The 12181-nt window shown below is 40.6% G+C and overlaps 1 protein-coding gene across 1 annotated transcript in view; it reads right to left on the bottom strand.

Annotated features, from left to right (window-relative positions):
* LOC102309308 (NACHT, LRR and PYD domains-containing protein 12-like) overlaps positions 1-12176 on the bottom strand; it is a gene marked incomplete at its 5' end in the record, with an annotated part of 17356 nt that extends 5180 nt beyond the window's left edge. The window contains 5 exons of the mRNA XM_042216142.1: positions 7661-7834; positions 10331-10504; positions 10664-10837; positions 11104-11277; positions 12133-12176. Coding sequence (XP_042072076.1) covers positions 7661-7834; positions 10331-10504; positions 10664-10837; positions 11104-11277; positions 12133-12176 — 740 coding nt within the window. The remainder of the gene's footprint in view (positions 1-7660; positions 7835-10330; positions 10505-10663; positions 10838-11103; positions 11278-12132) is intronic.
* Positions 12177-12181: the final 5 nt, after the last annotated feature.

Below are 12181 nucleotides of genomic sequence, written 5' to 3'. Positions count from 1 at the left end.
GCCAGATTTGTCGCTAGTCGCTTTTTAGAAAAAAAGTCGCTAAGAGGGTCTGAAAACTCGCTAAATATAGCGACAAAGTTGCTAAGTTGGCAACACTGGGTGGGTTGACCTCTACTGGCCACTCTAAACAACTAGTAGGGGGTCCTTTAGCAGCTAAAGACATTTTTATTTCAAAAAGCTTTTAATTAGACCAGGGTTTTAATGGTGTATTTTATGACTGTATTATGTTTTTACCTTGTACAGCACTTTGTGACATATGTCTGTGAAAGGTGCTATATAAATAAAGTTTACTTACTCACTTACATGTCCCTCTTTAGGGGCACTTCATTAGGGCTTAAATCTGGGACTCACCACCATTAAACCTTAGAACTGAAGAAGCTTCTCGGATGAGCGGTGAAACGTCTTCAAGCAACTTAAAGAAGTCCAGATGCTTTTCTTTCCAAGCTCTATTAGAAATGAACATTTTATTTTCACTTATTTAACCCTCTGCGGTCCAGGGTATAATTGGCCGTTTTTGACTACTTTTGATTTTACCTCTATATTTCACATTGAAAATATGTTTTTCTTGCCTTGTTTGGTATCAATTTTTTTTTATCACAACCTCAAATATCTGAAATTTGAGTTATTTTTTTCATTTTAGTATACTATATTAGCACAGTTTACGTAAATTCAGACAAAAAAATTCAAAATCCGAGTAGACTTATATATATATATATTTTTTTTAAACGTAAATTTATTTTTACTGTAAAACGCACAAACATGTTTAAATCATTTTCATAACTTGAAATACAAATAGAAATGGTATATTTCAAAAAATTATGCACGAGTTTTGCAAACAACAAAGTTATATGGTACTATTGACCTGGTACTATTGGCGAGAGTAGCAGCATAAACAGGAGCTCCTGCATCGATAGCTAAAATAATCTGCAATTCAAGAATATAATTCATTAAAAGCGACTTTCCCCTCAAGAATAATGAGCGGAAGATAAAAATAAGAAGGGACGAGCCCCAGGCCGAAGCTTAGAAACGCGACTTGAGAGTAAGACCTATGAAACACGCTCTGAGCAAGAGGGCGAGAAGATGGCGGCGGAGGCCACAACATCAGCGCTAGGCCCCCTCAGACAGGTGGTGAGTGAAGTACTGGTGGAGGGCATGCAAGACCTTAAGGCAGAGATGAAGAAGGAGCTATCGCTTGTGAGAACAAGTTTGAAAGAGGACATGAAAGCCCAACTGAGCGAGTTAACACACAAGATAAATCAACAGGTTACCACTGCCACAAGCAGGATCGAGGAGGTGAGGAAACGTCTGGAAGAAATGGTAAGAAACATGGTAGGGAAGGAGAAATGGGACATTGGACTGAGGGATGCCATTGTTCAGCTGCTGGATAACCAGAGGCAGCTCCAAGAGAAGGTTACGGATTTGGAGGGGCGCTCACGCCGTAATAACATACGGATATATGGCATCCCTGAGAACATAGAAGGCACCTCCATGCTAAGGTATGTGGAAAGCATGATGATATCGGAGTTGGGGGACGGTGTGGACTTGGGCAGCGAGAAGAACCTAGGGATAGAGAGAGCTCACCGGGCGCTGGGAGTGCAGCCGCCGCCGGGGGCGCCCCCTCGATCAACGGTGGTGCGCTTCTTAAAGTTCAATATTAAAGAACAAATCCTACGCGCTGCATGGAAGAAGCCTGTATATATAAAGGAGAAACGGATTTTCTTTGATCACGACTATGCCGAAAAAATACAAATGCAGAGAAAAGAGTATGGCCCGGTTAAAAAAGTACTTAAAGAAAACGCCATCCGGTTCCAGACCCCGCTTGCTAAAATGCGGGTTCATTTTGACTCGGGAATGGTCCTATAAAATAACGCGGAGGAAGCTGCGGCGGATCTAAGAAGAAGCGGATACACGGTGGGACCGGTGGCCACAAGAAAGCCCAAAGGCATTACGGTGGAGATGATCAGCACTATCCTACCGACGAGCGTGGTTGGGCAGCGGCGCGCCAGGAATACAGCTGATCTATGCGGGAGCGCACGGGAAAAGCTGAAGGTTTTCCAGCGCACGGAGGATGTCGGTACGGAGGAGTAACACCTGTGCCCCACCCGCCCCGTTTTGCTGTTAAGATGAACATAAGACCAACGGAACAACAGGTGCACCGGGCTGCTGATCAATACAGGGGGGTATATGGTTGGATGGCCTCCTCCCCTGGCCGTGATGGAATATGGCACGTCGATCTCCCTTTGATCATAGAGTGGTGAGGGTCCAATGCAGGTGACTCATATGTTTGTTGTTTTTGTTTTTTAGTTTCCCTTTTTCCTTTAAAATATGAAACAAGAGGGGCCCCACACTGTGGCATTTCCCCCAGACTGAGAGGAGAGAGAAAAAAAAAAACCTCTCTTATGGAAGACCTGGTTTATTTGGTTAAGACAAGTTCTGTCTTTGTGCATGTGTGTTTATTATGTGTTCTGAGTATTGTTATGTTGGTGCAGGAAAATAAGTTGGAAACATGAGAAATGGAAGAGAATGGGATTCAAAAATATTTATTATGCCTCACATAGATCTGGCAAAAAAAGAGGAGTGGCCATTCTGATACCGACCAAGGTTGGTTTTGAGTTTTCTGGAGAACATAAAGAGGGAAGATTTGTGTTGGTGAAAGGGAAAATGGAACAGGAAGACGTCACGCTGTGTAATATATATGTACCCCCTGGTAGTAGTACAGGGTTCTTTAAGGAGATATTCAGTCTTATTGCCGCAGAAAGTGTTGGAACATGTATATGTGCAGGAGATTTCAATTAACTTCTCCATCCAAAATGGGATACAACTAGCCGAGACCGGAGGGGAACTAAATTAGAGAAACAAGTAAAAACAATGTTATCCGAGTTGGGGCTTATAGATATATGGAGATATTTACACAAACATGAACGCAAATTTACATTTTATTCAGCGAGACATGATATGTACTCGAGGATTGATTATTTCTTTACTTTTAGTAAAGATCTCCACAGAGTGAAGGATTGTATAATAGGACAGAGAGATTTATCTGATCATTCGGGATTAACTATGAAGATTGGGTTTAAAGCTAGCCCCAAAAACACCTTATGGAGGCTTAACACAGGTCTGTTAAATAATGACTCGTTTAAAAGAGAAATGGGACAGGAGTTACAAACATATTTATAACTCAATGACAATCGAACAGTTAATCCTACAATTTTATGGGATTTTAAGGCATACCTTAGGGGTAAAATTATTGCAAAATGTGCAGTCCTAAAGAAGGTGAGAGCAAAAAAGCTGTCAGATTTGCAGGAAAATTTGGAAAAATTGGAACAACTGCACACCGTTACAAGGTGCCCCCAGGTATTGGAGCAGTTGAGGCTGGTTAAACAGGAGATCCACAAAATTTTAAGTGAGGAAATTGAAAAAAAATTAAAATATAATAGACAACGGTGGTATGAGGCAGGACCGAAGCTGCTAGGCTATTATCATGGAGACTCAGGAGGCAACAACAGGAGAACACTTCCAGTTGAGGTTCCAGAAAAACAATTTAGGGATGGGATATGCATTGCTCAAGATTCATATGGGGTAATAAAAGGCCGAGAGTGAAATATGCAACAATGCAGCTGCCTGGTGAGCGGGGAGGCATGGCTCTACCGTGCTTTGAGGATTACTATCTGGCAGCCCAGATCAGACCTCTAGTGTGCTGGTGTAACTCTAAGTTTGAGGCAAAATGGAAGGACATTGAGCTTTCTTTGATGGATTTCCCAATACAGTCTGTTCTGGGGTCTCTTGAGAGTTTGCCACAGGCATATCAGGTGCAAAATTTATGTGTAAGTTTTTCCCTGAAAAAATGGGCAGATGTGATTAAAATTTTTGGTCTTAATAGGGAAATAGGGTTGCTGGGATGGCCAGCGTATCTCCCACGCTTCCTTCCAGCATTGTTAGACCATAAATTCAGGGAGTGGTCCAGGCATGGAATCACTGCAATCTGTAAGATAGTTAAGCATGGGGAGCTGATCAATTTTGAGGACATGTGTCAGATTTACGAGATCGGCAGGGAAGATTTTTATCGTTACCTACAGGTTCAGAGCTTCTTCTGGAAGGAAATTAGAATGCTTGATGCAGATGCTAGTGGGGTGATCCAAATATTTATGGATGCTTAGGGTGAGAACATTATAAGAGGTTGCGGTCAATTCTGCATTTTGGGGCAATGAGTCTTTTGCTGTGTTTGCTCCAATGGTCCATCATGGGGGCGTGCATTGGGTGCATTGTCCATGATAGAAAGAAGCTTTTTTAGCATTCTCCTCTCAGACACCTCCTCCAGGTTGTTAAATCTGACACCCAGGACAGAAACAGCATTTTTAATCAGTTTGTTCAGCCTGTTGACATCAGCTGTCTTCACCCCACTTCCCCAGCACACAGCTGCAAAAAACACAACACTCTCCAACACCGAGTGATAGAACTTGGTCAGCATTTTCCTATCAACATTGAAGGACCTGAGTTGACTCAGTAGAAAAGCCGGCACTGCCCTTTTTTGAAGATAGCATTGGTGTTCTTGGTCCAGTCCAGTTTACAGTCCAAGTGTACCCCCAGGTACCGGTAGTCCTCAACAATCTCCACATCAGCCCCTCTGATGGTGACAGGGTTAGAAGGAGGAGCCTGCTTCCTAAAGTCCATAATCAGTTCTTTTGTCTTTGTGATGTTAAGTTGTAGGTGGTTAAGCTCACACCACTTGACAAAGCTGTTCTCCACACTCCTGTACTCCTCCTCCTGTCCATCCCTGATAAAGCCCACAATGGCAGAGTCATCCGAGAATTTCTGCAGATGACATGACTGAGACTGGTACCTGAAGTCAGATGTGTAGAGGGTGAAGAGGAAGGGTGATAGCACCATCCCCTGCGGCGCCCCTGTGCTGCTCAGGATGTTATCTGAGCGGCAGCTCTTCAGTCGTACATACTGTGGTCGACTTGTTAAATAGTCTGTAATCCAACCTACCAGTGGGGCGTCCACTTGTGAGCTTATTCCCCAGCAGTGATGGTCTGATCATGTTAAAAGCACTAGAGAAGTCAAATAACATGACCCTCACAGTGCTCCCAACAATGTCTGGATGAGAATAAGCCTGGTCCAGCAGGTAGATGATGGCATCCTCCACACCGATACAAGGTTGATAATCAAACTGCAGGGGGTCCAGCCAGGGCTCCACGAGCAGACGCACATGTTTCAGGATGAGTCTCTCTAGCGTCTTCATGACATGTGAGGTCAGAGCCACAGGCCTGTAGTCACCGAGGGTCGACGGGTTGATCTTTTTAGGGACAGGAACCAGGTAGGACGTCTTGAGTGATGGGACTCTCTGCATTTCCAGACTCATGTTGAAGATGCGTTGTAGAACTCCAGACAGCTGGGAAGCACAGCACCTGAGGGCCTTGTCAATATTGTCCTGATGAGAATCACAAAGAACATCCCAGTCCGTTGACTCAAAGCATCCCTGCAGAGTCTCTTCCTACTCCCTTGTCCATGTTGTAATGATTTTTATGGCTGCAGGTTGTCTCTGAATGGCAGGTCTGTAAAGGGGCTGGAGGTAGACTGGGTTGTGATCAGCCCTGCCCAGAGGAGGGAGAGGGCTGGAGGTGTATGCCTCAGTAGCATTGGCATTAAACACGTCTAGTGTTTTATTGTCTCTTGTATTGCAGTTCACATACTGCTTGAATGTAGGTAGAACAGTGGAGAGGTTTGTGTGGTTAAAATCACCCATTATAGCCATAAACGCAGAGGGACTACGATTTAGTAGGTCCGCTGTCACAGAGCTGATGACATCATATGCCTGCGCCACATTGGCGTCAGGGATGATGTAAACAATGACGATAATGAGGGAAAACTCCCCCGGTAAATAATATGGTTGAAGACCGACTGCTAACAGTTCGACTTGTTTGTTACACACAGCCATCCTCACGATAACGTGACTGGGGGAACACCAGCAGTTGTTAACATAAAGACTGAATCCTCCTCCCCTATTCTTCTCGCTGCTGCCTGGGTCCCTGACTGCTCTCACACATGTAAATCTGTTTATATCCACCACCTGGTCCGGGATGTTTTTGTGCAGCCATGTCTCCGTGAAACATATAACACTGCATTCTCAGAAAACTTTCTCAGTCCTTGTTAGCGTTGCGATCTCTTCCATTTTATTAATCAGCGATCTGACATTGCAGGTCACTACTGATGGGAGAGCAGGACGGAATCTTTTCCTCCCCAGTCTTCATGTTTTCCCGACTCTGCAGCCGCAGTTGATCTTGATCAACGCGGAGGTCTCATGCTGAACACCGGCATGGCTATGCTGTCTTAGTCCCAGCAACAGGTCCCGGCTATAGACAAAGGGGCAGTGTGGCGTCATGGTCATTTCAGTAGTTTTACAAAGAGTTTCTAGTCCAAACATGGATAAAAATTTCTCGACAAAACAAAAAGTATAAACTAAATAAACTAACTAAGTAGACAAAAAGAAATAAATAAGAGGAAAAGAAAGAAAGGGGAAAGTAATTTTCAACTGTAGGGAGTATGCTAGACAGTCAGGTGTTCTGCATCGAAGAACACCTGAAAGCTTCCATGTGGGAACAGCGTTTACACTGGAATCTGCCTTTGACGGATTTTTTTTGGAGCAAATGTGACACTCAGCAGTATAACTGACAAACAAAACAAAACAATAACTACACAACACACTAACTACAGCCTCCAAACACGCTAAACGTCACTAATGTCTCACATATGAAAACTCTCTCTCTTTCTTTCGCTCGCCCGCTTTCCGTCGCGGGTGTTGCTCCTAAAAACTCCCCCTTCTCCCTAAACAACCAAATGTCACATGTTGCTATATCATTTTTGTGATTGGCTAACATGGTAAACTCTAACACCAATAGGGAAGGGGTGTTTTTTCTTTTTTCACTCACAAACGGAGAGTGTTTGCTAGCGCTGTCTGTAGAAAACACCGTTTTTACCATTCTTCCCACTGTAAACACCACTGTTTTTTTCAGAAAAAAATATCATGTGTATTTCTTATCATAACTCTGGTTTTACGTGGCCCATCGACACAATTCTAAAAGTGGTATGTAGTTTGAAGTCCCCACTTTTACCCCCAAGTTGAAATGGAGACTTTGACTCGATGCATTTTGTAGCTGTGTCATCTTAAATTGGTCATGTGATTTTGATGCGCCGGCGCGTCCGGCAACCCCAGAGGGTTAATTCGTGCAATTACTTAAGCGCCCCAGAAATTAAGTGATTTTGTTAAGAAAAGGCTTTAGTTCCTCACATTTTTATCTTTTTGTTCAACCTACTGAGCACAAGCTGAAAGTCTGAACTTCAACTACATCTCAGTTTTTTTTATTTAAAATTCCCTGTAGTAACCAAAATTTAAAAATGTTGTCTCTGTCAAAATATTTATGGACCTAACTGTAGTTTTAATTTTAATTAAAGTCTCAACATGATTTATGAGTTATCATTAATGTTCCTGCAAACACACTCCTTGGAGATAAATATCCATGTACTATCCGGGCTAGACTAGTGTGTCTGTCTTGCATGTGTGACTGTTCATGTCTCACCTGCTGGAAACAAACAGGAAGTGAGTGAAGGATACAGGAAATGTTTCCAGTTCTTCCTCCTCTATCAGACATTCTCTCCATACCTGAGAGTGTCCAGTGTCCAGCCTGGATCCTTCAATCCAGCCGACAGCAGCTTTATGCCTGAGTGTCCTGGATGATTGTATCTCAGGTCCAGCTCTCTCAAATGGGAGGGGTTGGAGCTCAGAGCTGAGGCCAGAGAAGTACAGCCTTCTTTTGTGATCAGACAGCCTGAAAGACTGCAGACACACACAACAACAATCCATATGTGAACAGTGATTTTCTCTTGGTCAGATACAATAACATCTATCCATTTCCAGCCATTAAATTTAATTTAACTTGTTTATAAGTGAAAATTCCCAACAGACAACAACAGTCATCTCAAATTGTTTAACAGTGTAAGTTAACACTCCACAATATTAGAGAGAGAGCCAACCATCAGACCAGCACTTGCTGATGGTGGAAAGGAAGAACTCCCTCCTGAAATGGCAAAGGCTCTGAAAGAACTGAAATAACTGAACAAGGAAAGAGTGGCTGCATACCTAGCAGGAAATCAGTGCGACTGCAGGCTGGATCTGAGCCACCAGAGAAACATTTGGCCCTATTGGCTGCTTCATCAGAGTCTGATTGTGAACAGGAGGAAGACTCAGCTGAGAACAGTATGGTGTATACAGAGCAGAGCCCACCATCAGTACAGAGGCCTGTCCATTAGAGTGCTGCTCCAAACATGTCACACTGCAGTGAAATGGAGCCCTGCTGATGCAGACGGTCTTCTGGGAAACTATTTTGTGCAACTTTTTTGTATTTACAGTTTTGAGGGATAAGCCTCTTAAATTTCTCTAACTAGAAATATATGTTAAAAAAAAAAAAGAAAAACGATTTAAAAAATATTTGTAGTTTATTGCACTTTCTTGCAATTTATGTAATTTCTATGCACTTAATGCATACATATTATTAAAATTTGGGCTATACTGATTGTATTGATGTATAGCAACTTGAAATGCTCCCAAAAATGGCACCACAGCATGTAAAAATATAATATAAGCTCTGGCGGACTTGGTTCTATGGTAGGTCTTAAAGGGTTAATAATGTATACATAAACAATGAGAGTCAAGATGGGTCAAATTCGATAATATTCGACACACCTGTAAAGTAGAAATATCAGTAAAATACACAGTGGGTAATATGACTGAATTATTAATAAAAAAGAACTTAATATAATTGATGACTAGCAAACTTTTGTGGCATTTGTCAACACCATTAGAAAAAGGGTCAACACCGTCAGACAAAAATCCTGATGGTGTTGACATCTGATGGTGCTGACAAAATACCCTACTTTCTCTCATAACACATGTTTTTCTGACAGAAGCCATCTTGTTTTTCATCAGATGCTTATGGCCTCTGCAATCTACCTAAATGAAACTCCTTTTACATAAAAATAATTAAATATTGCATTACATCAACTTTGGTGTTGACGCACTATGGTTGTGACACAGAGTTTTATCAGAAAGGTATACCATAAATGAAATAAAAACAAAAAAATTATGACAGCAGTGACCTCATGGCATATGTAACAAACAGGAACTGGTAAAAGGGTCCCCAGAGTGTAAGCTACCCACAATAATTCCTGATTTTTTTTTTTAACTTGATGGTGTTGACAAAAACTCTGAACACGATTTTAATCACTTAATATGTAAAAATAAATTTTCAATTGCATATTTTGATATTATATAAGATGTTGACTTAAAAACTTAGTGACGAGAACCATGATGTTTACTTTTACACTACTTTTAATTTTATTTTCTGTATTTTAATATTATCACACCTGCTTCTGGACAATGGATTTTTAAGGTACTGGTAATATATTGTACAATTTAAAATAAATATATAAGTAAAACAAAATTCAAAATCATACTTTTGTTGTATAAACATTGCCTTGGTTTGTTTTTTAGTCAGTTGGGTTAACACTTGTATTCATATTTTTAACCCCAAAATTGGGTTTTATCTGGCGGACAAATCACTGACACATGTTTTGAGCTAAGAGAGGATTCAATAAGATGTGGACGATGCAGGCAACAGTGCCCTGTGGTGAAGATTGAAGTGACAGTCTTGTTTTCCAGACAGTCATAGTAAATTTGATTATATTTTCAGGATGGAAATCTTCAAAAAATCTAATTATAATATATCCAACAGCTCTGTGAAAAACCTGCATAACATAGAATCATAGGAATCATGCTGGAAGATTTGAATTTTAGTCCTGCTGAAGTGACGACGTTTGACTCAGAGAGTCAGATACAAATCTTTTTTTGAGAAAATAGCTTTTAAAATATGATTGTAAAATTCAAGATTTTTCTTTGCAAGGAAGACACAAACAGTGAAGCAATAACACCAGTAACCCCCTAAATATCGAAATGTGATGTCATTAAAGACATAATAATTTCATTAATGCCCAATAGACACTAAAACATGTAATTTGGACATTTTATTCCCAAAGAAATCACATTTATATATTATGGGCACAAACGAGGCCTAAATCTCTAAATTAGCCAGTGAATTCCTTTTTTTTAAACAAACAAACACATGATTATGAAAAGTTTTACACTGTATTTCAGTGTCTAATAATCCACTCAAATGTAAATAAATGTTCACTTGACAGCTCTTTAAAGGTTACCTGCTTATGCAATAATATGAATCACATTTTAAATGAGCATCTGTGGAAAAGCTTGAATCCTGACCTGAGAGTTTCCACTGTACAATGTGACCTCTTTATTCCAGCAGAAAGAAGCTTCACTGCTGAATCCTGCAGGTCAGAATTACTCAGGTCGAGCTTTCTCAGATTAGAGGACTGAGAAGTGTGAACTGAGGACAGAGCTTCACAGCTTGTCTCTGAGAGGTTACAGCCACTCAGTCTGAAAAAAACAAAACAAGACAAATACTCATGTAAAGATTGTTAATATATTTCAGAATTGTATATCTCATCTTTTTTTTTTTAAACTTAACATACATCGTCATATGCATGAACTTGGATAAATTACTTAATTGTTTTTAAAAAAGTCATTTGCTTTAACCTCAGTGAATTCAGTTTACAGTTTAAACTTTGAAGTCCAGCAGACAGAAGCTTCACTTCTGAATCCTGCAGGTTTTTGATACTCAGGTCCAGCTCCCTCAGACAAGAGGATCGAGAGCTGAGAACTGAGGACAGAGCTTCACAGTTTTCCAATGAGAGTTCACAGACGTTGAGTCTGAAAATAAAAACATGAGACTGTTGTTAAAGTGGGATCAGGGTTCAATAACTAATCCTGTATTTTAAAGAATCCTCTTATCTTGAACTGAACAGGTTAGTAAAACTCTTTAACTTAGAAATGATTGAAAATGCTAAGAAACAACAATAAATGGATAAAGTTAACTTTTACTGGCTAAATTGTTGGATTGGTTAATTTTGTCAGCTGATAAAAACAAAAAAGCAAACAAACAAAGAAATAAACAAACCAAAAAAAATTGATCTGACCTCAGAATATTCAGTTTGGCGTGCGGACTCTCCACTGCATTCGACAGAAGCTTTACTGCTGAATGCTTCAGGCTGTTGGTACTTAGGTCCAGCTCTCTCAGACTGCAGGACTGGGAGCTGATGAGTGATAACAAACGTTCACAGCCTCTCTCTGACAGGTTACAACTGCTCAACCTAAAAAAAACAAACAAGCACAAAACCAAACAATATTTGTGACAATAATAATCAATATAATAAGTCTGTGTACAGTACAATGTATAATTAACTAAAAAATACATACAATTTAAATGCCGGAGAAGAAAAACACTTTAAATTTGTAGAAACACAATTATACCAACATATCTAAATGGAGTGAAGAGCAGGGAGTTTTAGTGACATTAGTTCAGAGTCTGCTGACATGGGCCTGTGGGTACTACAGTTACTAAAGTACTGTTGGTCACTTTATTAATTCTAATATCTGTGATTTGTATAAATCTAGTTATAAATAATTTATCACATGCTGGATTTGGTTGAGACTCATTTCATTTTCTGTCATTTTCTTTTTGATTTCATAAAACATCCTGAAGGGCAGCAGCCAGTCATCATAGGCTCCTCCACCATTTGGTTTAGAATTCTAAAAGAAGCCTGTAAAGCCTGTAGATTCCAATTAACCCCCACTTAGTTCATGTCTTTGGTCTGTGGGAGGAAGCTGGAGTACCCAGAGAGAACCCACGAAAACACGGGGAGACCAAGCAAACTCAACACAGAAAGAACTGAACCTGATAGTGAAATTGAATTCAGGACCTTCTTCCTGGGAGGCAACAGTTCTAACCACCGTAAAACTGTGCTGCCCTCCAACTGTCTTAGGGCGAGAGCCAGGGTACACCCTGGACAGGTCGCCAGTCTGTCATAGGGCTAACAACATTTTTTTTATGTTTTGAAACAAAACTAGGTTCCTGGAAATGAGGACACTGTTTGTTTGTTTTTTGGGTTTTTTTTTTTGTAGGAACATGATTTTAAGAATGAAGGTACAAAGACATATTTACTTACAGAGCTTTGTTGGAGGCTTTGACCACTGGCAGCAGCCTCAGAAGAGCCT

The sequence above is a fragment of the Haplochromis burtoni genome, unplaced genomic scaffold, assembly GCF_018398535.1.
Source record: "Haplochromis burtoni strain Fernald_Lab_line unplaced genomic scaffold, NCSU_Asbu1 Contig_931, whole genome shotgun sequence".
Classification (NCBI taxonomy): Eukaryota; Metazoa; Chordata; class Actinopteri; order Cichliformes; family Cichlidae; genus Haplochromis; species Haplochromis burtoni.
Note: the sequence above shows the minus strand (reverse complement) of the source record. Positions and strands in the feature narration are given on the sequence as shown.